The sequence below is a fragment of the Channa argus genome, chromosome 3 (assembly GCF_033026475.1).
Source record: "Channa argus isolate prfri chromosome 3, Channa argus male v1.0, whole genome shotgun sequence".
Taxonomy (NCBI): domain Eukaryota; kingdom Metazoa; phylum Chordata; class Actinopteri; order Anabantiformes; family Channidae; genus Channa; species Channa argus.
Window position 1 is genome coordinate 20,596,224 of NC_090199.1, and position 26,802 is coordinate 20,623,025.

A 26,802-nucleotide genomic window follows, 5' to 3' on the forward strand; every position below is an offset into this window, starting at 1 on the left:
AAATATTTACTACACACGTAAAACATAAGAACAACTTCAGAGCTGCTGTAACAGGCTGCCCCGTGCATTCTGGTGATGTATTTGGCCTGGGATTCATCATCACTGAGATTCAAACAGTAAGATGGATTTTTTCACAACTCCTATATGAAATGCAGCACTGATTTGACATAATGTGTGTATGTATGTAATATGTACACACCATAAACCCATATTTCAGGTGAGCACATAAAGCTGTATTCACTGGATGAACGCATCAAACTCTTCTAACACTCATAATGTAACACTGAAGCTCAAAAACTGTACAGTGAAGAGGTGGCGGGGGCCTTTAAGTAAAAATTGACGATCTTCTTTGAGATAATGCACAGTTATTATCCATATATCTGAAATAACTAGTGCATACAGACCTCAAGTTAATGCATTAAAGTAAACAGTACAACACTTTCTTCTCCATTGTACTGGAAGTGTAAAGAAGCTTAAGATAGAAATTTTCAAGTAAAGTATAAATAAATATAATCACTTTTCTACATCAAAACAGTTAACATAGGAACCTTAAAAGTTGTGAATTTATATATCATTCATCTCTGTGTACTTAAAATGTATGTGATTATTAATATCCTCTATTCCAAATATGGTAAGTATAACTTCGCAAGGGATGTATAAAACCAGTTTTGCAAAAAGCTTCGAGCTCCGTTATTTAGCATTTATAAACATGCTTACGTGATTTATAACACATCGCAACGCAAGCAGAAATGTCGTTAGTGATGTTCTGAGGGCCACCTGGAGGTGCCAGCAAGACACTGTGACAGTGAACTAAAGCGAAGAAGAAGGTCACGTGACTCTTCGCGACTAGTTGGCTTGACAACAGCTGTAATCTTTCCTCGAGTAAAGCTTCATTTTTGTAAGCAGCATTCTTTATTTATTCATTGTGTTTTTACATACAACGGCAAAAATATTCTACAATGTATTGACAGAAGCTATATTTGAAGGGCAGTTCTCTTATTTTAGCTGCGCTTACGTTAGGTAATTTACCTGACGTATCAGTCTGTTAGCGCTAGTTCTTAGATACCAAACACTAGTGTTATCGTTAGCTAACATTTTTGTAACTTCAGCGCACTGTTTTAGGGCAATAACAAACGGACACTGCTGACGTTATTTCCAAACCATGAGGCCGAATCTCTTTATTATATGTGAGATAAAGTCATTCTACAACAAAGATAACGTTAACTCCTTGAAGCGTGTAACAACGGAAGCGTCAAAATTCTGCGTATTGTATCTAACCAAACATAACCTGAAATACACTGAATGGCAGCTGCAATGCTAACGTTAAAAACATTTTTATTTATGATTATTGGGTGCTGCGTTTGTAATTGCTGTAATTTGTGATTCAACTAACTAACATGTCACCTGATTGAAGTATTATTATTGTTTATTTACATATGCTGACGTCCAACTTACACTTGGGCCACAGATCTTTCTTGAATGTGAATCCGATAAACGTTGATTATATACTGAGACAATACTCAGCGAAAGTAATTATTAGCTGTATCGGCTTCAATTTCTTCATAGTGTCCATTTGTAAACCTTTTCTCTGCGTGGGGCGTCAACATTCAGTGCCCTACATACTTTGAATGCATAAATCTGTGGGAGGTAAAATAATGTTAACGCTAAATGTAATAAACCAATATGTTTACATTTCAGCACGCAATCAAGATGCCAGAAGTCAAGTCAATATTCAGAGAAGTTCTGCCTAAACAAGGTTTGTACCATAGCTGTGGACAGCAGTAGTTAAAAGGTTGTGTGTAGAATACAACAGCTGTTCAGAAATGTGCCAAAGCTTGCAAAAATTAGTTTGTGCTGTATGCTCCTTCTTTACAACTCTTTATAGATCAAAGCCATCAACATTCCAGCATCGTAGTTATTATTTGAGTAGCTATACCTGGATAAGACAGGAATTCCAGTGTTAAAAGCTGTAATGCGTTTTAATGTTTACAAGGTTTTTAAGGTTAGAGCAGCAGACATATACAACATGGATGTTTCCTACAGTAACAACACAATTGTAGGTTTCGTTAGGGTTAATATTTCAGTGCTAAATCCAGCCAAACGTTAATCATTTTAATTTAATACAACATAATTTAAATACAGTTGAGAGTTCATGTGACAGTTTAGTGATTTTTTTTTCCCGCACTATTTTGTTTTGGCAACATCCACAGGGCAGCTTTCCATGGAAGACGTACCTACCATGGTTCTGTGTAAGCCAAAGCTGCTCCCACTCAAATCGGTCACCCTAGAGAAACTTGAGAAGATGCAGATGGAGGCCCAAGAGGCCGTCAAACAGCAGGAACTGGCAATGAAGGAGCCATCACAGTAGATGGGCCAGTGGAGGATTTGCAACCATCAGAAACCATCAAACTGGCATACACCTCCATGAGATGGATGGAACAAAGCCAGTTTTTATAAGCCCTGGTAGAGAGTATTTGTATGGACAATTGCATGTCAAGAAGTTATTGATATTTGGCTTTATAGAGCAGAAAAGCTGAGGAGGTTGTGACAGTTATCACGAGGTCAATCACTTAACTCTTCTACCTGGTCGTTCTTTAATAATCTATTGCATGCAAATAGTAACTTGGATTAAGTGTGTTGCTTGCTACTTTTGTGTGTGTACTCAGCTACTAAGATCCCTATACTGTTTATTTGTATTATTGCACCTGTAATTTGGTCATAGTTCATCAACAAAATGTAATTTAATACCTTTCTTGTTACTGATAGCAGGGCAAAGCAATTATGTGTCAGTAGTTAAATTGCATCACATGGTTAGTAGCACATTAATATGCTGACATTCAAAAAAACTATTTCTTGAATTATTTAATGATTTAATGAATGTACAAGGAGCAATATGTGGTACATTTCACACACACCAGTTATGCCCAGATATAAAAATAAACTTTCTAAACACCATTTTGTGAAGTTACCTGACTGGAATTTATGCACTGTACCTGTGTCTTGAACACAATGATCTTTGTATGATTTAAAGGGTAAAAGAAAAAAGTCAAGATCAGCATAGAAACAGGATCCACTGGGAAGCCAGAATTGCATTGAAACAACATGCTTGTCTTTATTTTTTTTCTAACCCTTCATAAAGCTTTTTCAAATACTTTTTTCTAGAAAACACAAAAGGAGTGGCTGTGAAATCAACAAAATACTGTACAAAACATGGAATGACTGACACTGAGAGGTGCGGCACTTTAAGGGTTAGCTTATGTAAATGTATACTGAAACACCTCAGACAAAGTGAACTACTTCAGTTTCAATCAAAAGTGCCTTTTTTTATAGCCCATCTTAATTTCACAAATGTACAATCTTTATGACTTAAGAAGGAAAAAAAATAAAAATAAACTGTATCCAACGCTCTTGAAAAATATCCAGGTAAAAAAGTAGCTTAACCTCTTTTCAGGAAATATGGCACATAAAAAGGGCTCCTCAGTAGCTTTCAAATTTGACAACACCGCCATCTCCCTCGCTGACAAATCTCTTCCGGCCTCTGACAAGAGACAGGTCACAATAACAAATAATATAAGAATAGGGCAACGTATCTTCCTTCAGGGATGTGTGTATGGACTGTGTCAGATAAAACCTATAGCACACACTCACCGACAGGGACAGCAATCTCTTAAGTTTATATCAATGATTCCCATGTTGAAGCTCTTGTCAACAAATTGCTCCAGGATGAAATATGCACGAGGAACATCAATGTTAATTTCTGCTATGTCCATATAAACCCTTTCATAGCCCTAGAAAAAAAGAATGCAATAAAACACTAGCATACAAATAAGATGTTTTTTGTGGCTGATATTATTATGTGCAATGTATTATTCAAACACCAGGTGGCACCTTACCCTTCTCATTTGATCCACAGTGATGATGGAGGACATAGAGAGCAACTTGAGTAGCTTGAGAAGCATTTTGAATGTTTTTTCTCCTTTCGACTCCAACACCATTACTATTGCCTGAGAGGAACAAAACCATTCACAGCTTTGCTGGAGATGCACTTGTTGTAGTAAAATACAGTCGTTAAAGATTGAAAAGGAGAAACATCAAGATGCTTAAAATTATTATGGACTGAACTTTTCAAACATTCAGTTTTATTTCACAGATGCACAATAATGATGAGGTAAAGAACAAACTATTCATTTGAGGATTTCTTCCTTCTTTGCCTCCTCTTGTATATCTCACTTTGATGCTACAGGAGTAATTTCACTGTGAGAGTGTGGGGATTTACCTCATAAACAAACTCATGATGGAAATGAGGAACCTCCAGATCTCTCAGGCATCTCTCAGCCTCCTTACTGTCTCCAGAGAGGATGTATTCTTTCAGCAACAGGTTCATCTGACAGGACAGAGAACAGATAATGATAGTTGTTAATCTATGCTCTTTTTGTTACAGCCACAAAGAGTACGAAAGGATGTACAATCCACAGCAAATCTTCCACTTTTAACATCACCAATTAAGAGTGTAGCAAATTGCCCTGTACATAAACACAATGTAAAAAAAAGGTAAATGTAAAAAAGTAGAAAACCACTTTCCTCAATAAGTGTTGCACTTTTTTGCACAAATTTAGAGCAATGGTTAAAAAAAACGATGGGCAGTATTAGATTTCTGATCGTGAATAACTGGTTCACTGGCAGTCTCTTCTCCAGACTGATGGCTGTCATTTACCTCCTTGATAAGCTGTGTTACAGGTCTCTGGCCTCCACCTGACCCCCACTGGTTGTCTATGTGAAGGCCTCCCATACTCATTTTCAGCAGCACTGCCGCCCTGTCTAGTGCTGCCCTAGAAGATTAAAAAATAAAATAAAAAATTTTCAGAGTTTGTAGGGGCAACTTGTCACACACTAACTCCAACATGCATTTTTAGATTTACTGCCCCATTTCCTCAAACTGCAAGAGCGTGTTAATTCCTTCTTCCATAACATGCTGAAAGCTGTAATCACAAGTAAGTCCCACCTGTTTATTGGATACCTTTGCTTTGAAGCAGAGCCCTATTACCAATAGTTTTATTGTAGTGACCGATAAACCTTTGTTTTTAATTTATTGTTGTACCTACTAAGATGACCTTTGGGAGGAGTTGATTAAAGTTAGAAAGTTCCTCCCCTGTGTAAATTCATTAACACAAATAGAAATGGAAAGTTTAGATTTTTCTACTCTTCCATACATTTTATTTAGTCAAGTCTTGGCTTACTGACAGTTTTGCATTTAGCCAAATGTCCATGAGGAAATGTAAACATATTCTCTCTTTTAAATCCTGAAAGTTATTTAGGGCTGCTTATCAAAACTAAGAACGAGTGTTCTTGCTGAACTCATTCCTCTTGTCCATACTGACTAGTCATCAGGAAAATTAGTTTCAAAAGGTAAAGCTAAACGAGATTAAAATTAGGTCTGCGCTAGAGCAAGCACCAGTATATTTTCATATATGCAGTATTTTTAGTACATTTTCCTATTACAAACAAAGTATTTCCTACTGAAAAGACTAATTCCAGATAAGGTTAATTTATTTTGTCTAAATGGCATATGAAGAGTTCAGATACCTGTCAATGTTTTTATACAAAATAAATACTGTTCTCAGTTACTTACACTTGTGTTTATATTAGCACCTAAAAATTATATTAAAAGCAGCAAGAAAATCATATCTCTTGCACAGATTTTAAAACCATGATGTGATCTCTGAAGACTGAAAATATTGTAAAACAGGAAATTTAAGTCATGAGCAGCAGAGCTTGTCCAACATACCTTGCATATTCACAATCAACTTTGCCTTTGTAGCCCTCGATGTAGCTCTTGGACAATATTTGGTCAGTAACAGCACGTGCAATAAATTGGCCCACCAACTGAAGAAACACAGGAAAAAAAAATACAAATGTAGGTTGTCTTAAATTTATTATGTCTTCTAAAACAGAAGGGAGGGTCCCTTCATTAAAGCAATCAAGTCAAAGTGTCATGAGCCTTGTGTTTATGCATGAGTATTTAAAGTATGCACTAAGGAATAAATATTTGTGATTGTTTAATATAATATTGTATTTTTAGGGCTCTTTTTTAAGCTTTTTATAAATGAATGATTAAAAGTCTGAATCAATAAAAAAAACAAAAACAAAAAACTCTTTTGCTGTTTATAAAAATGATTCAGTTCAAGGAGTCTTCACAAAAACACTGACATGACCGAAAACTGACAATGGCTATAGGTGCACGTGTGTGTGTTTGTTTAAAGTAGTATGAGCACATGATTTAGGGAAATGAAAGCAATAGCTTTGCTCTTCTGGCCTCCACAAAGCCTGCAGTTATCATTGATCATTGTTCCAATTTAGACAAGAGGCAGCTTTGTCTCATCTCTATTGTGGCTATACCTGCAGGCATACGTAGAAAAGAGAGTGTATGTGAAACTAAAAAAAAGAAAGTGATCAGATGAAGGGAAGGATGTGGTAGAAAGGCAGAGTCCTAACATCTCTTTAAACCCACAGAAAACTATGAGAGTGAGACAGAAATTATCATTGAGACTAAATCAGACTGTGACAGGAGGGGTTGGTGAACACAACCAATAACCATTTGAGCGTTCTTTGCTCAGCCTGCTTTTTGCACAGATCGACAAAAGACTGAATGTAATCTCTGTGCAGGCTGAAAAGGAAAGATAACACACAATACATTAGCTCTGTAGACCACACCAACACACCAAACCACAGCAGAGACCTTAAACTGACAAGTCAGAGAGGTCCTGTGTGTTTAATCCAATGGCTCTTTTAGATATGATCTACATCTGCAGGTCAGTTTGTTAAACTGTATCAGAGCGTAACAGAACATGAAAATATGCTGAAACATCAAAGTCAAAGTCAAACAGCCTAAAACTTGGATTTACTGTGACTCCAGCACCTTGTGTTGTTATCTGAATTAAAGGTGAACCTTTGCCTGCTGGACCAACTAACACTCACTGTCTAATAAACTTGCATTCTAAGAAATTCATTCAGTATCCCACTGTGGATCTTTCAATGATTAAGCTTGTACACACCTAAACCTATTTCCAGACAATCGAAAACCTCACCTGTGGGGCTCCAGGTGTGTCCAAGACCAGATCAGGCAGCTCGCAGAGCAGTTTGTCAAATGAGTTTTCCATGTCGGCGCGAGACAGGACAGGCCCACACAGGTCAGCCAGCAGCCTGGAGGTAAGCTCCCGGTGACTGGCTTTAGCCTCCAGGGCCAGTGACACTGCCAGTGAGGGGACCTCACATCGCATGGGGCCCAGGTTTAGCTCTGCGAGCAGCTCCTGTATGTGAAAAGAGACATTACTTTAACATGGGTAAATGTTTTTAAATGTGTGCACATCCTGTTCACTCTTGACACCACAGGCACTCACTGCTACTTCATTTGTGTCGCCGTGTTCAAAGTACTCTTGCACTATGGGGGTGATCGTCTTCCCAAAGTCTCTCTCATCCAGTGGAGGAACCACAGTCTCATAAACGCAGTTTTCCTGTAGAAACATAATCATGTTCCAATTCGAGTGTTTGCCATTCCTGTACTGGATTACTACATTGTATTGATTATCCATTCAAGTCCAATTATAAAAGAAACAAACAAAAATAAATACAATATGATGCAATTGAGTGATTAACAATATGAGCGACCATGATATTCATGATATTGATGCGCAGATGTACAATATGAACACTACAGTTAGTACCTGATCTTCATCATAGTTGGGGTCTTTCTCATCTACCTCCTCCGGTTCATAGACTTCACCGGATCGGCCCCACACACCCTTTCCTCCAGCTCCACCTGTGTGCAAAGACCATAGTAGTTACAGTATGATATCTGACAACATCACAATTACCCACGTTAATGCAATGTATTAAAAATATTACACATCTTCAAAAGATTTACTAGCCCATATATAAAAAAAAAATTGTGGTTACTATAGAAAAAAATTCACATTTTTGTTTTTTTTGTCCGATTTAAAATGTTTTAGTCAATTTATTTCTTATGAGTGACTTACCCTGAAATGTGACTATTGCAAACCATTCACAGACCAATTTTCAGAATTTGCTAGTTTACAGCCTGACTGGTTCCATGCTGAGAGACAGTCAGCACCTCATCAGTTAATTTTCAAAGCAACCTCATTGCAATGATGTTCAGGATGTTTACAATGTGCATCAGAGTGTACAGGCTTTTACTCTGAACCATGTAACAGATATCAAGTAGTGATAGTTAATTTACTGTTTGATTACTGCACTCAAAATGCCCAAAGCCTTTCTCTATGCAACTACCTTTTAAACAGCAAAACTCCTAGTATTTAGCAGGAAATAAACTTTGTTTGAGTCCTGTGGTAAAAACAATTATTTGTTTGTAAAATTTTACTAAATTTGAAAGCATCTCTGTGTTATTTGTACCAAAGCACAACCCACACAGAAGCAGCTTGTGTGACACGCTTTAGTCACACCCAGCATGTTGCATATGACATGCCACTATATTTAGTACCACCCACTTTGTTTGTGAAAACCTGTCCCACAACATAATGCAGGCTGGGCCACACTGGCAGCTGAATGGGTTACAGTGCAAGCCATACAACTACAGTATCTGAGGTTTGAGCCCCTCTGGGGGCCTCTGCTGCACATCATACTGATTATCCTCTCCAATCTTTCCTGCCCACCTTTCATTAAAAACTATCAAATAAGTAAAAACAAAAAACAAAACAATGCGGGCCATAATTACTGGACATCCCCTTCATTTGTCTTTCGCAACTGCTGTGCATGAACATTGAATGCAGGTGAGCTCTAAGCTCAATTTACAGGGCACCACTTGCAAAGCAATTCTGTTATGCAACCAAAATAAATGGACGGACACATTGGCAAGACAAAAATTACTGCCCATATGAAGTGACTGAAATGTACTGCAGTCTGCAGGGGTACAGATAGACACTACAACACTGAATTAAGACCTGCAGTGAGAGATAGCCTGACTACCATGACATGTATTGATCTATTCTTTTTTAAATTTCGTTGTACAATGACAATAACGGCATTCTATTCTATTTAGATTTTTTTTCAATACACTGTAATTTATTAGGCACACCTATCTTAAACTAAAGCTGTCTAATCCTGCAATCTTGCCATAACATCTCCCATCATGAAGGTGTGTGCTAAGTTTTTGTTCAGGCTGTTTTAGATAATTGTTAGTTCATTGGCATGATCATTTTAGAGGGTGTAGTTTGTGATGAGAATTAAACAGGTGTTCAGTTGTTAAGCATAGCGCATTAATATAAATGGGATTGACAAATTAATAAGAACACCCATCAGTAAGATGAATCACTTTAATCTAAAATTAACTGAAACACTACACTATTAACTGAAACTTACTATAAAAGTTGAACATTATATTGCTGAAGGAGGATATTTGTTTTCTAGAACTGTTGTATATGACTGAATTATTTTACAGATGTTGATTCTAATAATCTGCCCACTGAGTGTATGTTTGTTAGGCAGTTAGACACAAAGAGAAGGTAGGTCAGAAAAGCTTTCTTATATATAAATTGGATATCACACTAAGCTATTATGCAACAGTTTATCCTGAATGTTTCATCTGTGGTGTCACACAATAATAAATTATATACTGTATAAACAGCTATGACCATGTCCTAGCACACAAGATTAAGCTCAATAAATGAAAATAATAATTTCTTTCAGCAATCTCTGTAGAGACTTTTCATGGTTTAAAATATTGAATGTTTACATCTTATGCATTGATATGTCAGTTATAAATATAGTTATACATTTAATTATTTATCTTTTAAAGGAAAATTCTAGAGGATTAAAGTGCAGATTAGCAAATTCACAAATAACTGAAAAGTTATTTTCTGCTTCCATTTGAAGCCCTGAAACACCAACACTCTGTGACTTACTTAGACTATGTGAGTAACAAGCAAAAGGTTATCCTTTAAAAAAAGGGAACTGAAACAGTATACCTCTTTGATATCATAATGCCACTGCATACTTCTTCATACACTTCTTACCTTTCTTTGGAAGGCCTCTGCCCTTTCCCAGTCGGGACTTTCTGTCCAGCAGTTTGCTTTTGGGGCTGGTGGGTGCTGCTGAGGTACCTCTGACCACATCGCCGTTATCACTAAGTGAGTCCCCTCTGCCAGAGTCCCTGGAGGAGTTCTTTCTTAGCCTCCGCTTGGCCTTTGCCTTGAGACGTGCCTCATGGATGCTGTTGCTAGATGAGGACAGCCAGTTTCCATTTATCTCATTAATGTTTTTGTTGGAAATAACCAATCCTCCAATGTCTTCATCGCCAGACACAAAGGAGTCACTCAGGTCCGCAGCCTCTATTGAATTTGTAATTTAAAAAAAGGGAGGGGAGTTTTTGTTGACAGACAATGAAAAGAAGAAGCTTTAACCTGCTGATCAGATTAAGGAAACCAAAGGTGATACCTACATTGTGTTTTATTTATTTTGGCAGGGCCCAAGTGCAATTATGGGGAAATGTGCGTTATCTCGGGACTTTGCAGTGAGTTTCTGTTTACTTTCACACACTATAAACGACGACAAATTCAACACCACTAAACCCACAGGCAGTGCAAAAACCTAGCTAACGTCAAGCAGTGAACCACTTCCGCACGAAAAAGTCCCAGTGCCTGCACACAAGATCCAGCTGATGAAGCATTTAAATCGTGTCCCACTCACCAACGGGGTTTGCGTTCAGCCAAGCCTCGCAGTCAGTTGCCATTTTTACAGTGTAATGGAGAATTTGCAGTAGTACAGCGTGCAAACAGATCCTCAAATTGAACCTGCAATGTCGAAGAGTATATTTCAGACGCAGAGACGCGTTAATAACATGCCCAGACATAATGCGGCGCAACAGCTTCCCCTCCTCCTACTCATTCACTTTGTTGGTAAACAATGGCTGACGCTGCGTTAGCTTGAATGTTCACTGTCAAAGGAAGGAGCTGCGCCAGAGGACTAAAGTGCAGATTAGCAAATTAGAATCTGATCAACGATCGCTTCGTCCCTACAATACTAACATTTGCAGTGTACAGCTTGTTTATCCGTTCATATATCTTTACTTATATGTTAATGAGACCCTAAACGTCAGAAATATAAAGTCACTAGCACAGCCCTCTAGCTTGGAGAATATCGTTGCCCTATATTTATAAAATATTTAAATTAATATTAAAACTACCATAATAAACATTCGTATCTACCTATCTTTTTTGTCAATGAAATCACTGACCGTTTATTACGTCCAAGCTGCAAACTCTTGATACGAACGCTGAACGCTGTTGTTTCTGCTTTGACTACCCAGCAACGCTGGCACGTAGCGTCGTGTTTTCAGTCTCTGATTGGCTGGAAGGGGGTTCTTTAAAACAAAGAGCCAATGAAAATGCACCACGGGATTTTCTTCTCGCATTTTCTGCGTGGGCAATTTGATTTATAACGTGCTGCCCCCTGTCTTTAGTCCTGCAGAACTTCACTTTCTAATTTGGGAAATTGATGTGTATGACATCAGATACAACACCCCCGTTAATTGATGGTGATTATGACAACTATTATTAACTCCGTCAAATGTTCATAATCTATTTAACTGGCTAAAGAATGTTACCCAATCATAAGAGTTAATACACTTGGTCAACAGCAACGATTTTACATGCGTCCTGCATGTAAACTGCATGTAGGTTATAAATACTTCCGAACTTATTTCTACCCCCTCTATATTAACATATATTTCTGGAAAACTCTCCCATATGATTACTTTTTTAGTTCAGATGATATCATCTGGAGGAGTCAATGAGACATAGGTTGACCAAGACTACATCGTCTGTAAAATAAGATGTCACAAGTTTAAAAGAAAACACATAGAGGAGTTTTTCAGTGAACTGTTTAAAGTGTTTAAAGGGAAGACACAGGGAAGTTTAATACCCTTTATATACAGCACACAGCCACAACATTTAGTACACCTGTGCAACTTAATGCAGTCCAATACAGTGACGCTTCCATAAATTCTAGTGTTACAATAATATACTTTCTCAGTTTTTAGGTTTAAACTGTCAAAAGGGTGATAATTCTACTATGTGTTTATTATTAAGGTCAAAGTAGGTAGTGGATTCAAACTGAGGTGCAATGTAAAAAGAGGTGGTTCTAATGTCTTGGCCACAATATTTAAAATGCATTAGGTGGCAAAAAATGTGGCTGATCGCTGTATATGCGCTCACAAACTAGAACTATAAAAAGCAACTTGAACAATTGCAAAGTTGCTCTAAAATGTGTTTCTACAAAATATAATGTGACAATAAACAGAGAAAATGCATGTACGTAAACATTTTAATAAAAATACACAAGTGTTACGTACAGATTAAGATTTAGCCCCTGAGCGTGTTTTGCCTCAACACTTGGGGGAGCAATTTCACAACAATCACTCTGAAATCCCACTCTGAGTGGGTATAGAAAATAGATGCATGTTAAAGTAAGTAAGCAAAAGTAATTAAAATTTATTTATATAGCACCGTTCACAGATAAAATCACAAAGTGCCTTACAAAATGTAAAAAAGAGAAAATACAGACTGTAAAAATTCTAATCTAAATTAAAGCACAAATACAACAAAGATGCAACAATAAATGCCCAGACAGCAAAGGGTTCATCTGAAGAAGAGTGTCTTCAGTTGCTCTTTAAAAGAATCAGTAGAATCAGCCACATGCAGAGACAGGCAGGTCATTCCACAGTCTGGCAGCCACTGACTGAAAATAAACATCCCCCCGAGTTGTACTGTATACTGTAAAATTTGTGCAGGTATTTATAACTATGCTACCTTACCTGTAATACCACATAGAAAACAAAATATGTTATAAAAAGCAGAAATACCCCAACAAACTCAAGGCAATAAAAATTGTTATAACAATGCAATTAAATACTGTGGCCTTTGAAATGAGTTCCAGGTTCTATGGCATAATTGAACTCTGAAGGAGAGACAACAATTTAGAAATATTTATTGAAGTTTTTTTCCCATCAAAAATCAAAATAAAATGTTGTCAGAGAAAAAAAAAAGTTCATTATTGTCTAAGGATCAGTATTCACAGTATACAAAAACAGTTTGACTTAATCCTCCTGAGAGTATTTATGTAATATTAATCACTGTTTGATTTCCTGCTGAATTAAACAAATGGTCCGGTGTAAGGTCTTCAATAATTAAGGCAGTACTATGACTTGGATTTTCTTGTGAATTTCCAAATGATAACACATTTTGCCTAATACAGAGATAGTGTAGTGCTGGCACAAGATACATAAAAAAGACCTTGAATTTGAATAAATAAAAATGTAGATGCATTGTATGGAGATGTAAATATAAAACTCTTCAGCAAATACATCAAACCTGAGAATCTGTATCCTTTAATAAATATTTCAAGTCATTTGATGTCTGTATCATGTATAATAGTTGCTAAGACAATGTACAGGCCAAATTGAAAATAAGGTTCTTGTGAGAACAATTGACTTAATCATAGCAAATGGACTATGAGCCCATAATGCATAAAAGTGTCATTACTTAGAATATTGCAAATACAATTCCTCTCAAAAAAATAAATTAAAAGCTAAAACAAATAAATTCACACACCCCCAAAAAACTCAGTACCATAAAAATGGTTAAAGCAATGCAATTAAATACTGTGGCCTCACTATACATTACACTTCAAGTATGTACAAGACTGACAGCATTTATGGCAGCAAATTTAAGTGTCCTTCTAGGAATCCAAAGATTCTTGTTTGAAAATATTAAAAGCAGTGCAACAGTCCACATACTCTAATTTAGAAGGGCCACATTATCTATGCCGTAGTTGTCCATAGCCTTGCACCAACAGCACACATACATCAATATTTCCTCTACTGTTTGCTGTATAAGAGGTGAGAGGTTAAGGTGATGTCATGGCGTTAAGGTGAGGGTACCACAAGTGCTCCTGACAAGCTTTCCTCTGCCAGCTGAGACAGATACTTCTGTGGAGAATTGGAAAAAAGATGAAAGATTAAAAACCTGAAACCTCAAATATATCAAAAATTAAATATTTACTATAAAATATTACATTTAGTTTGAACAACTTAACTGCACAAAGGCCATTTCTACTAACACAAGAACCAATTAGAACAACAGTCAAGACTTGTGTAATGATGGTTTATGTGATTTTCTCTACGACCAAAATAAATATTATTACACTTTTTACCAAAGGGGTGAAAAACTTAAAAAGTATTTGAGTTTTAAACATATTCAGGGCTAATTCCTTTTTTATTTTACCGTTTGAAGTGTTATTGATGAGAACTGCCAACACTCAAAGTCCAAATGCTCTGTTAATAGATTTGCCACAAATTACTGTAAAAAACACATTCAAATCTCTAATATTAAGATATAGGCTATCTGCATCTAATATCAACATCAATATATTTAACGTCAGTTTTGGTGTGAAAATATCTGAATTAGGATGCCATCAGTCATGGTGGTTTACTCAAATATCCCAGAATGGGAGCCAGTCCAATATGGAAGGAGTTATGGTGTACATTACCAGCTAATGTGGTGATACACATAATAATTTGGTTAATGGATACATTAAAGAACTCTGCTGCTAAACAAGACACAGTTCATCCTTGAAATACTACAAATAACAAAAATGAAAAAAATAATAATTATATACTGTAGATAAGTACATTAAAGTAAAATAGAAATCTATGGTCAAAAGAATAAAAGAAAAAAAGAAAAGTAAAACACCAGAACACACATATACCCAGTGCTTTGATAGACAGCACAACTGTTTAAAACAGTTTTTTTCTTCTTGGAATGTAATTCATCAAATGTTAGGGAAATGCCACTCCTCTGGCTTGCCTCAGCTGTGCTGCCGAGATGAGAGAAATGTAAGATGGCTTGGTGCTGAATGGCCAGTAATCAGACACCTAATACAGCTGCAAGTTTACATGCAATGTGTATGCTTGTGTGTATGGTGGGACGTGTGTCTGTAAATCGCTATATATCATATATGTGCTTTTTTGTTAGTTATGTTTTCAACTACATGTCAGAAAATAGTTAACCAACCAGCCAATCAAACCACAGACATTATTGTAGTGATATACAATATGGATCATAATATTATAAAATGAATAATCTTCTGACTAACTAGTCTATTATTACATTTGTTCTTTTAGAAAAGATATATACAAAATTTGAATTTTTTACTGTTTACTACAATTGCTTATTAGTTAGAATAGCAAAATCAAAAATAGTTATGGAGCGTGTATTATTATACTTTTACAGTATGTCTAATATGTAAAATCACCAGCTTGCTAAAATCAAATGCATCAAAACAGGCAAGTCAAGGAAACATATTATATTTATGTGCTGAATGTACATTTTGTGTATGAAACAAAGAGATTATGCACCAAGCCAGCAACAGGTGCTCATGTATGTTGCTAACAGACCACATTAAATGTGGTCAGATTATTTTTTTTAAATATAATACTCGCTAGTATACAAGAGATAACATCAAACGCACAGCTGCTCTTGTCTTAAATGTAAACACACACACACACAAACACAAACACACACACACGTACTCAGTGCATTTACATAGACTTAAGTAACATGTCACAGGGATTTTTTTCAGGAAATCTGATTCTTAACTGTCATGTAAACTGGAAAGCTGCTTTTCAAAATCGAGGTAGGGGATTATACCCCTTTTCAGACATGCACTGGAATTCTTTACATTATCCTGACTTTTTTAGGAGCGGAAAGCTGCCGACATTATCCGGACCATATCCTTGATGATATTTTTAACACAGTTTCCCAGAGATTAATTTTTATAGCAAATCATGCCTCCTGTGCGCACTGATTACGCACAGAAATCTTGGGGATTTTCACATGGAGGACCTTTCTCACTCAGGTGTTCTCCTGCTGTGAGTTCCGTGTCTAAAATGCCACTCTAGACAATGTCCAAGGCTGAATTCTCCTATACTTTGTCTGGAGTTCATGTGTGTAACAGGCTTAGGGAAAACTGGTTCCCTATTCCTATGGAATTTCCCCATTGTAGGATCAATAAATTCTTATCTTATCTAGTTTCCCCATTCAGATTTTTGACTGAGAACATCTATGTATGCACTTTTCCAAGTTTCCAATTGTCTTTCTCCAACTGTGCATGTGTGTAACAAAAAGCTGCAGAGAGGAACACAAAGCTGTGTAAAAGGCTGAATGAAAGGAGAAATCATTAACGGGGTGATGCTGCCTTTTTTTAAAAAACAAAGTCGGCCTAAAGTCTTCCAGAAAATTTAACTAACTAATCACTGGATTTTTAAAATTCAGAAAGTTTCCGTTGTGGAGTAGCTGCATGTGTCTCCCCTTTTTTTCTGTTTCTCTCTCCCTGTGTACTCCACTACATCATGAACACACACAAAAAGAAAAGCCAGAAAGCAGCATTTTCTTTCACTATACAAATAAAATCTCTGAGCCAGGCTTCCAAAATAGGCCAGAGGTAGAGGAGAAATCATGTTACTGTTCTGCTGCATGTATACATGGATTTCCAGTACCCTGATTACTTAAGTGCATGTAAAACCATTCCATGTCTAAAAAAAGTGGTGTGTCACCATGCAACGTGTACCTGTAGGTTCCTATAGTGTACAGTGCTGCGACAGTGCGTTCTCTTTGCAGTTTCCTCACTGGTATAAAACAATCCGCAGAGTTTACAGTAGAAGCCAGCTCTTGGAACAATAAACTCCATTCCTAAAAGACAGCAAACAGAACACTTTTATTGAATCCAAGAAATCCGTACCTGACAAGAGAAGTTTCTCAACATTGACAGTACTTGAAGCAATATTGCAACCCATTTGATTAAATGATGGACTTTCTTCTATTCGTTAATCCATTTGATTAATTCCAGTCAATGGAAAATATAGCAAATTCTTAGAAAAACACAATACAGCATGTATCACAGAGAAAAGATTAAAATTAAATTGAAACTTTTTTTATGTTTAATATCACTTGGATATTAAAAAGAAACAATTACAAGGGAAGTCTTTTCACACACTGGCAGCAAGGCGTATTTAAAGCCAGTTGAGTAAGCTGATTGTGAACTAAGTGTTGGTGCAATTATTCTACAATTAGTATGCACAAGTATGCATAATATTTAATTCCAGCAAAACAACTGCAGATCAAAGTCACAATAAAACATGTACAAAATGTCAACAAAAACAAGCACACGACTTCTCAGCATTATATTTGTCCCAGTCACAAACACACACGGGGCGTAATACAACAGAAATAGTCAAAGCTCATGACGGCAAACATAGCTCTTATGTCTGTACTGTGCACTGTTGTTACCGCACTGCACCACAGCTTACGTAAGTCTCCAAGCCACATGCCTAGCACTGGCCATGTGCTGGCTCTTGTCATTCTAGCTCTAATGATAATATAAATACTCTTCTCTCAGGGGTACGTTTCACAAACTGCTCATGGAAATAGGTCAGCAAAGTGGCCTAGCAATTCCAGTCAATTAGAGTGCTAATGCAACAGGTTGTCAGTACAGTCATTAATGGCGTACAGGATATCACTGTCTCTTTAGGATTAAGACCACTGGCCCAAGACTCCTTGAAAATGTCACTGTGTTTAAATGTAGATCCCATCAAAAATGGCTGAGATAAATAATATAAAATTTGTTGTGCTTACCCAGTGGAATGCTGTGTTCATTGACAACTTTATCCTGCTCACGAGATGGAGAGGGTGCCTCAATCTCTATAAAAGGTGTAATTATGATAAAAGCACAATACACTGAATGCATGTATTTCAGGACAACACAAAAAAGACTCATAATGTGTAGCCTTCCTTCCTGCAAGCATTTTCAATGCTGCATTACTGTAATCAGTTGTCATCTAAATCTAAATTAAATCAGTTGTAATCGAAATCTAAATTAAATCAGTTTTAATGTGAATTAAATCAAAACATTCTTTGGTTCCTTCAATAAAACTTGTTCAATTTCTTTGTAAGACTTTAAGTAAACATGCTTCTTGTGACTGAACATTGTATGTGTAGTTTTTGTTTGGAAATATTTGTCTTATGAAAAATACCTTTTTTAACAATTCCATCCTTCTCTTCTGTCCCATTAGTGACTGTTTCCACGATCTGTCCAACTTCCTGCCTTTTGCTGTCCTCCAACATACTAATGTGATTTTCAACAGGGTCCTCTGAAGGCTCACTGCTGGTTGCTTTGTCATCTAAACATGTCTCCTCAACGGCAGCTTTGAACTCCTCATTAGGAAAATCACTACTGTTACCAACTGGTACCTTTGGAGCCACTAAAGAAACTTTCAGGACTTCAGGACTTCTTTTGATTTCAGGACTGGTTGTGGTTAAATCATTTGCTGCTTTCTCCGTGATACATATTTCTCTCTGCTCTCCTGCCTCCCCACAGCACATTTCCTGGCAAGACTTTTGCACCTCTAAGGATGTGGTAGGTTGTGCTGTGTTCTTCTCAACTATTTCTTCCTCCACAGATTCTTTGGGGCAGCATGCCTTTACTTCCAGCTCAGAAAGATCTGGCTCAATGATAGAATCATCTTCTCCAACTTCATCTACTGTGACCAATTCCTCCATGTTCTTGGGATACCAGCACTCCTCATCAGTGTCATCTCCACTTTCCCGCACTTTCTCCTATAGAAATGGATCAAGAAAAATCTTTTAATGCAACATCTGCTACAGCAGCCTGACATGTTTACAATTAACTTATTGATTCAAGTAAGGGGGAAGTCAAGTCATGTTTCACGCAGATCAAAATGTCTACTTACAGCATCTTTATTTTTACTGCATTCAGTAGACTCTTTTGACTTATTGATTTGTTGGGGTGAACTCGATTTTTCTTTTGACTTGCGATCCTGGGAAAATTATTATTGTGTTTGTTAGAAGAAGGTGAGACAGAGAAATGTGGACAATAAGAATTTTCATTTACAAACATTCCTCACAATATTTTCAGAAGATTTTTCACTCCTGTGTTTCTCTGCAGCGATGTGTCTCCTATTTGCTTTTTCACTCCTGTCTCTGCCTGGTGAAGTCTGTCTCTTTTCTTCTGGTGTTCTGCGAAGTGGCTCCTCTGTCAATTCAAACTCATTATGTCTCACTCTACTATGGTAATCACCACCATCCCTCCTTTTTCCGTTTGTATCGTATCTTTGGTGTTGAGGTCTGGGCAACTTGTCCAACTTGTATATTTGATCCTTCATGTAGAAGTCATCTTCTATGTTCCTATAAGTTGAGTTGAAGGACACGCCCTGGGGGCTGCCCCTTGGGTGCCAGTCTCTGTGGCCCCTCATCCCCTCACCGCCACCTCCTCCTCGCTCATCTGCAGATCTTGAGCTTAAATGGTCCAAGAGTTTCTGGTGGGCCTTACGACGGTCAGCTGCCCGGCTAGGTGACCAATCGTCATCTACACTTGCCCCATTCCTCCACGAGTCATCCCTCTCTCTTTCATCCTCACTCCTTCTGAAGTGTGATGACCAATCCCAGGAGCCCCGGCGAGGGCCCAAGCCATTGCTGCCTCTCTCTGGACCCCTGGATGGTGCTCCCTGGGGGCTGTGGGCTGAGCTACATGATGTAAAACTGGGGCTGTGGGAATGAGGACTCAGGGAGCGGCTGAGAGGGCTGCGGGAGCGTGCTCTCTCTGGCATGTAGCTATAGAAATATGACAGGTAGATTGCATTGATGAACATTTTACAGCTGTGCTTTGTTTTAGAATCTTTTCATTCAAAAAAGTTTTATTTGTTGATTTAAGTAATAATCTCATTATCCACCCATCTATCCAATCATTTTTCACACTTATTCAAACGGTCTCCTCCCTGTTGGCATGCCTAGAAAACCTCCAGTGGAAGGCACAGACACAACCCTCAATCATATACAAAGACTGGCCCTGGCACCCTAAACGTTTTTACGTCACATAATTTGAATTTTGCTTTAGTCCAAAAGATCTTTCCAGAACTCCACTACACAAAAACAAACATTCAAGCTAAAAGAACAATGAAACGTTCTCTTACTGTTCAGTTTCTTGCAACTCATTCCTTTCCCGTTGACAGGTAATGTCCTCAATGATTGATTGAACATCTTTACCTGGTTTCTACATAGAAAGACAGTATAAGTAATTTGCTAACAGCCTTTAACCTGCTGTAGATTGTTCACCAATCTTACCTTTAGTTGCAGTTCCTTGTACCTCTTAGACATTCGTATAAGAAGTTTCTGATTATTAATCATAGCTGGGGTAAGTTGGTAATATTGAACCATGGCCTGAGCTGCTTCAACATAGGCCATCTCCAGAAATGCCTGATGGGAGAACAGAAATCTGCTAACAATAATCCACATTTGACATATGAATGCCCTATGTTGTGTTAACTGATGTTTTATGTACTGATGGTCAAGCTACCAGTAAGTCATGATAAAGTATATGATATCACACATCAGGATAGCATTGTGCAAATGATGAATGATGAAGATTCAGTGAGTTTTTAATTACAGGTTAATTTCTGAAGTATTGATATTGTCACTTTTCAATAACAGCCACTTTAAATAAAATGTGCCAGATTTCTCATGGTACCACTGAAAAAAACAAATTGTGGAAGCATTTTGTGTAGGGCTGCACCTAAATAATATAATATAATACATAATATATATAAAAACATAACAATTAATTTACTAAAAATAAAAAATTCAATTTATCAATTATTTATATTTCAATATAATAACCCTCGCTCAGAGTCACAGTGAAGGAGCTGCTCCATAAGGCAATTTTCTTACCCGCTAATATCATATGGTGGTCTTGAAGAATTAATATCCGGTGAGTTCAGAATACAAATATTTATATTTGTGTGCTCTACTTAACCTTTAACAACTAAATATGTGCACTGTGAGGTCATTTCTTTATTGTCACAAATTGTCCCAGGTACCGAATCTTTGCGTAGCATTACTTTCTAGCTCAACTTGAGATTCTTCGATAAACAGGTTTAGTAAATCGAAGTATTTTGTAATCGATTACGAATACGCGTCACCCCACCCTTTATTTTGTGTGTCATATTGTTGAACATGTAGCAAACAGCTGGGCCACATGCTGATTATACACAAACCAAAACTGTTTGTATAGCTTAAATATTGGTATTTACTTCATGTCTGATGCATGAAATGAGTGTGCTAAAAAAGTACTAAAAATCTTATATGTATGCCATTTTTAGTGTTGTGAAAATTGACAAATGTTTCTTGAATATTTATTTTGTTAAATATAAATAACAAATGTTACAAATAACTATCAGCATTACTATACCTGATGGGTAGAGCGCATGAGGATGTAGTTGGTGACTTTACCAAAGGGTAATCCCAGGTGGATGACATCATTCTCCGTGCAGCTGCCTTCGGGAAGGTTGCAGATGTGAACAACTCGCCCAGCTGTTGCCTTTCTAGGTGTAAATGCCTGCAAATAATCATAAGATTACAATCCTTGAGCAACCATGAATATAGTTTTAAACCGCACACAGATCAATTATCTACTGGTATCAGTTGGTGCATTCAGTCAGCAACCATCATATAACACTTTTTCAATATTCAAACTTGCACCAAACAAGAATCCAAATAACTTTACTCACAGTGCCATTGATGCCCTGGTCAGTATATACTGAGCTGGTCTCAAGCTTCTGTTTAATTGCTAACTTTGGTGTGCAAACCTGACAGGGCTTCAGTAATGGTGTGAATCTCGGCTGGAGACACAGAGTTAGAACCAATACCAATCTTCTCATCTTACCGTGATCTTTAAACAATCTGTCTGAGCATACTGTATAAAACAAGTCTGTCTAACATCAGTGTAACACTATCACACAAGATGTCATGTCATTTTCCTTCCCTGATACAGGTCACCTCATTTGATCTATTTATAGCTCTTTGGCAGTAGGGCCACGGTGATAATGAAAGTTTTCTTGTTTGGACTTACACACTTGTCAGCTGACTGGCCCCAGTCATTTAACACCTTTAACACAAATCCCTACAGGCAGCCAAGTATAGTGACCTGCAATTCTCTACATCTATCACCATTTCTCCCTTTTTGTTTTTAAATATGATTGAGACATAAGGGAATCTTCAGAACAGATATGACAAAAAATCATATCTGTTCTGTGTTGTTTGGTAGATGTTCCACTATGACCATTCTTTATCAAGTACACACTTTATTTGCGGCAGTCTACAGTGTTTTAATTATTTTAATACTTATAGTGCTTTATTTTTTGTTTTAAAAGTAATTTTATTTATGTAACTTTCCCTCAAATGTTACCAATGGAGGCATAAGAGCAGAAAGAGAAAGAGTAAAAGCCATTTTTAGAATCCTTTTTTTTTTTTACAGTTCTATCTATTGCACTGCTGTCTTTTTAAAACGCAGAATCTAAAGAACAATATTTGCTCTGAAGCTGAGCAAGACAATCTTAAGTAATTCCACCATAGCAAGAACTTGTTGTGATTTAGTGTATTGGGAGAAGGTGATCAGCAGCCTTGATAAATTATACGATGGCGATCAGCATCCATCATATATACAGTACATATATATATTTGTCTGTTTTAGTTTTCCAGAATAATTAACAAACTACATATCCAAACCTTTAAAAACATATACTGTATGCAAGGACCACTGACTTATATCCATCATCAGACTAGTAACTGCACATACCATCTGACACCTCATGTTCCTTAAACATCACTGCAGAAAGCAGTTGTAAATTCAGCTCGTTAAATCACAGAGTCTTATTTCTGCAACCATTGTGCTGCCACTGCAATTTTTTCAGTACCCCTCCTCCTTTTCCTGCTTCGTTGGCTGACAGACCTGACAGACAGTTCCATGTGTGGGACAGACCGGGGTCCTAATTTCACTTGAGACCAGCAGCCAGAGTCTCGGTTTTTACAGGGACTTTGTTCAAGGAACACCCAACACTAACATACACTTCACACTGGGTCCAATAGCCATGAGCTGCAGAATGCAAAAAGTGGACGATAAAACTCACATGCTTAACATGTCAAAGCACGTATCTTGTATTAAGAAAAAATCCACTTGGAAATCAAGACAGAAAAGGTAAATATTGAGAGTTCATGTTTTTTTTAAGGATATTTTTTAACATGGCAAATAAGAAAATCTAGATTTCACAAAGTAATTAGGGTTTAAGGAAAAAGTGTAAAGATCATACTACATACCCAACCAAAAGATATTATGGATGAGAAAGATTAGCATGGTTTCATGCAGCAACATTATGGTTTCTGGCCAGCAGGCTGACATTAACAACTTCAGATGCAAGAGTGATAATTCTATTAACAGCCCTGTGACAGTGCCAATGATACCACCAGAATAAATAAAGGTCACAGTGTGTTGAACTCAATGCGGATAAGTTGTTTATTGGATTGGAATATTACAGAGAACAACAGTCTTGGTTGTTGGTCATTGCACTCACTATTGTCTGACCTGTAAAATGTCGTCTGTCTGAAAGTCTAGAGTGCTTGACCAGAGCACTGATATCACTGTCAAGGTCTGACTCAAGCTGTGAACAGTTGCTGTTTGTGTTGACCAGGAAGACAGAAGTGTAGAGTTGTGCCTACTCAAAAGGAGGCAGTACACACAAACTTGGTCGAATTTGTAGATGAGACTTACAAAATGTAGAACAACAAGTTTTGGTATATAGAATATCAAGTGACCTTAACATAACAATCGGCTGTATGTTTAGTTTCATCCACAGTTTTCAGCCATATGCTTTGGTGATGTAAACCTCACTCTCAGCACTATGACCTGCTGCACTAGGTTTGAATGGCATACAGGACAACAACCATTTCACAATGTGTTTTACTGACTGCATGCTGACTAATATTAGGTGGAATCTGTCTGAAGGACGTGTCTGTTTATTTGAACAAAGCAAGATCCATATTAGAGGACCAGGGAGATGGTCAGTCTGGTTTCACAGTTTTTCCCCACGTTCCAACACAGTACATGCACGCCGATCCCTCAGATCACATTTCCAGTCTCTCCCCAGTCTGAAACTATATACCACTGCCCGGAGGTGTAACCCACGGTTCTTTAGGGGCTTTGCTCCTAACAGCATTTAACTGTAATCCTGTGTTTATCTCTGTATGAGTTCTTCTGTTGTCACATGAAGCTACTGTATTACTTGAGGCTAGGCTGTGGGACAATTTAGGCAAACTACAGAATACCTATATGTGCGCGAGTGTGTACGTGGTTCGCTTCTTTCAAAAGGACGCCAGTCCTTGTGGTTGGTGTACAGTGTGCTCTACCTCCTGAGTCACAGCCATCTTATGTTATTTTTATCGCACAAATTAATTACGTTTAAATTTGTGTCCAACTTCAACCAAAAAAAAGGTTTTCTTGAATCTTACAGCATGTTTCTACAAATGTTAAATGTGTTAATCTTTCAACTTTTATGTGTGCATAAAAAAAACAAACCATAAATTATATATGCATCTGCATGTATGTGCTCATTTGTGTGAGTTCAGGACTTTAACAACATTAAAACCCCACCTGTTTGGATTAGACAGGTGTGTGCATTAACTCATGTAGCAGCCTAAAATTAGTTTTCTACTGATTTACCTTTGTCAGTAAACAACCAACGAGAGATACAACTCTCACATAACTTTTACAGTTCAAATTTCCATTGAATAGACTTACACTTTGTTGAGATTTGAAGAGGTGGTTTCATGGTTAGCATGTAATTTAAATGGTCTCTTAATTTGGAACAGCCCCTTTAATTTAATATCACTTCTCATATTCTCAGATGTTAAGTATGTCAGTCTCAATATGTACTGTTTATATTGAAACTTTTCATTATTTTTTTCATTCCATTTTCTTGTTTTACCCATTTAATATAAATAGCTGTACTGTTTATTGACCTTTTTAATGTACAAATTAAACGCTGATGATTAATTAGAGTTGAAGGCAAATACAGGAAAAATGTTTATGAATGAAATCCTGAACAGATGTGTCATGCAGTACAGTCCTTAGCCATTTGCTTTTGCATTGTATGCATGTTATTGCCAACTGACTGTTGAAAGCTGTGCCCTGAGCACCAGAGTAGGCTTTCTTTAGGTTTACTGAGGCTAATTTCAGACGCCTTTCACCTCACTCATCACTTGCATTTTGAAGAGACCTGCCTTCTTGATGGATGTCTATCAACAGCTGTTGTTTTTCAACCCTAGTTTAGAGCCAACTGTTCTGGATGATGCCAGATGCTAGATAATCATTGCGTGGTAAGACAAGAATATAAGAAAAATCTGAACCAAGCCAGCATTTAATGCCATATTTTGTTTGAATGGATTCATTCATGACACAAAACCAATTTAGGGTCCATCACTGCAAACCTTATAAACATTTTCCTGCTGTAGGGTATAAAAAAAAAATGAGTGTATCCAAACGATACATGGACAAATACAGGATGTAGTAAGAATAAGTGTAAACATACTTACAGATAAATGAAGAGAATACAACTTTAAAGGTTTTATGAAATAGTCTGTGATTAAGGGTCAGCCTGATTCATGTTCTAGTAAAACAGATGTTTCTTTACCCCTAGCATTGATTTACATGCCAAGAGCAAACTTTAATAATCCAGAGATAAAAACCCAAACAATTGTCTGACCTTCGACTCTGACTGTTGTGAGGCAAATCCTGTGTCTGACATGGAATACGTCTTCATGGCTGCAGCTGGCAAGTATGATGTAGTGGATCCTGAGGACACATCTGTGGAAACAATTTGATTTAAAATTGCCTTTATACAGTAGACTACTACTGTAGTTCAAGTTCGATATTCAAATTGTTGTTTTTCTTGTATTTTTTGTTGTTGTAATAATGGAATGTGACAACATGTTAAAGGAAATGTCATTAAACATACATCATTGCAAAGAGTTAAAGTCTCTAACATTTCAGTCTCTAACATGAGGTAAACTTTGTCCCTTGTTCTCAGTTATGTTTCTTATATGTTATATTTCTTTGTTGCATTTACAATATAAACTCTAAAGACCTCTAATCTGAAAGCAGTGTTACTCAAAGACTTTTCCTTCCTATTTACAGCTTTTATTTACCAACTTTCTAAACAAGAAGAAAAATTATTGATCAATTACAACTCATTTATTGCTGTCTGTGACATCCACCCAAGTGGTGCCTCTCAATATTTATTTGTAGATAAGGGGATACAAAAAGGATATGTTAAACACTGGACAGATTCTAAATGTATGAAAAAGAACAGGTGTGAACTTTGTGTTAAATTTGTGCTATGTGTAGAAAAGCACTACCACAAATCAACAACTTTTTGGGTTTGCAATTATGTGTGTAACAAAAGTCATAAACCATGGATAAAAAGGATTTCAAGCCATTAAGTTTTTACATCAAACAGCATTGTATCAAAATACAGTGTCGGGTTATAAAAACACATTGCCTAACAGTCTCCGTAACGCTAAAAATACCCACAACTCCACCCATTACCCTGTTTCATATATAGCACTCAGAAAAACATCGAACAACAAAACATTGCCATCAAAAAACAGGCCTTGAATTGGTGGCGGTGATGTGTGGGTTTTCCTACCCTGACTTGCAGCTGAGTGGACCATGGAGTTCAGTCCTCCAAGGTTCGGCGTTCCATCAGAAGGCCTGCCAACAGCGTAGTGTCCAGCTCCAGCTGATACCACAGAGGAGCTGCAACAATCATAGAAGGCTGATTTTAGCTGCCTCTCTCCTTCCTTGCTCACTCAT

At 37.1% G+C, this 26,802-nt stretch overlaps 2 protein-coding genes across 6 annotated transcripts in view; both read right to left on the reverse strand.

Annotated features, from left to right (window-relative positions):
* Nucleotides 1–2,844: 2,844 nt before the first annotated feature.
* pdcd4b (programmed cell death 4b) lies at nucleotides 2,845–11,360 on the reverse strand. Of its 2 annotated transcripts, none has more exons than XM_067499008.1 (12): nucleotides 11,267–11,360; nucleotides 10,720–10,823; nucleotides 10,047–10,361; nucleotides 7,722–7,816; nucleotides 7,398–7,511; nucleotides 7,086–7,307; nucleotides 5,786–5,883; nucleotides 4,715–4,829; nucleotides 4,277–4,384; nucleotides 3,894–4,004; nucleotides 3,649–3,788; nucleotides 2,845–3,538 (listed from the first exon to the last, which is right to left on the reverse strand). In XM_067499008.1, the coding sequence occupies exons 2-12, from the start codon at nucleotides 10,760–10,762 to the stop codon at nucleotides 3,478–3,480; spliced, it is 1,422 nt and encodes a 473-aa protein (XP_067355109.1). In that variant the 5' UTR covers nucleotides 10,763–10,823; nucleotides 11,267–11,360; the 3' UTR covers nucleotides 2,845–3,477. The 2 variants fall into 2 exon arrangements, with proteins under 2 accessions (XP_067355109.1, XP_067355110.1); XM_067499009.1 differs by lacking the exon at nucleotides 11,267–11,360 and adding an exon at nucleotides 11,238–11,260.
* A 1,640-nt stretch (nucleotides 11,361–13,000) lies between these two features.
* The window catches only part of rbm20 (RNA binding motif protein 20), a 39,557-nt gene continuing 25,755 nt past the window's right edge, over nucleotides 13,001–26,802 (reverse strand). For 3 of the 4 annotated variants that reach the window (XM_067497739.1, XM_067497737.1, XM_067497740.1), the window contains exons 4-14: nucleotides 26,636–26,745; nucleotides 25,694–25,794; nucleotides 21,349–21,495; nucleotides 20,226–20,357; nucleotides 20,075–20,154; nucleotides 19,010–19,715; nucleotides 18,836–18,922; nucleotides 18,119–18,701; nucleotides 17,721–17,786; nucleotides 16,657–16,778; nucleotides 13,001–14,017 (exon numbers count right to left, since the gene is read on the reverse strand). In XM_067497739.1, the coding sequence (XP_067353840.1) occupies nucleotides 13,955–14,017; nucleotides 16,657–16,778; nucleotides 17,721–17,786; nucleotides 18,119–18,701; nucleotides 18,836–18,922; nucleotides 19,010–19,715; nucleotides 20,075–20,154; nucleotides 20,226–20,357; nucleotides 21,349–21,495; nucleotides 25,694–25,794; nucleotides 26,636–26,745 (2,197 nt within the window). In that variant the 3' untranslated portion in view covers nucleotides 13,001–13,954. The remainder of the gene's footprint in view (nucleotides 14,018–16,656; nucleotides 16,779–17,720; nucleotides 17,787–18,118; nucleotides 18,702–18,835; nucleotides 18,923–19,009; nucleotides 19,716–20,074; nucleotides 20,155–20,225; nucleotides 20,358–21,348; nucleotides 21,496–25,693; nucleotides 25,795–26,635; nucleotides 26,746–26,802) is intronic. The other variant, XM_067497738.1, reaches the window with a different exon arrangement.

Coding starts and splice junctions, on each gene's coding strand:
- pdcd4b (XM_067499008.1), bottom strand. CDS start 10,762: ATGGCAACTGACTGCGAGGCTTGGCTGAACGCAAACCCCGTTG. Junction 7,817..10,046: donor CAGAGGCCTTCCAAAGAAAG/GTAAGAAGTGTA, acceptor CTTTGCACACAG/GTGGAGCTGGAGGAAAGGGT. Junction 3,789..3,893: donor CTGTGGATCAAATGAGAAGG/GTAAGGTGCCAC, acceptor CTTTTTTTCTAG/GGCTATGAAAGGGTTTATAT.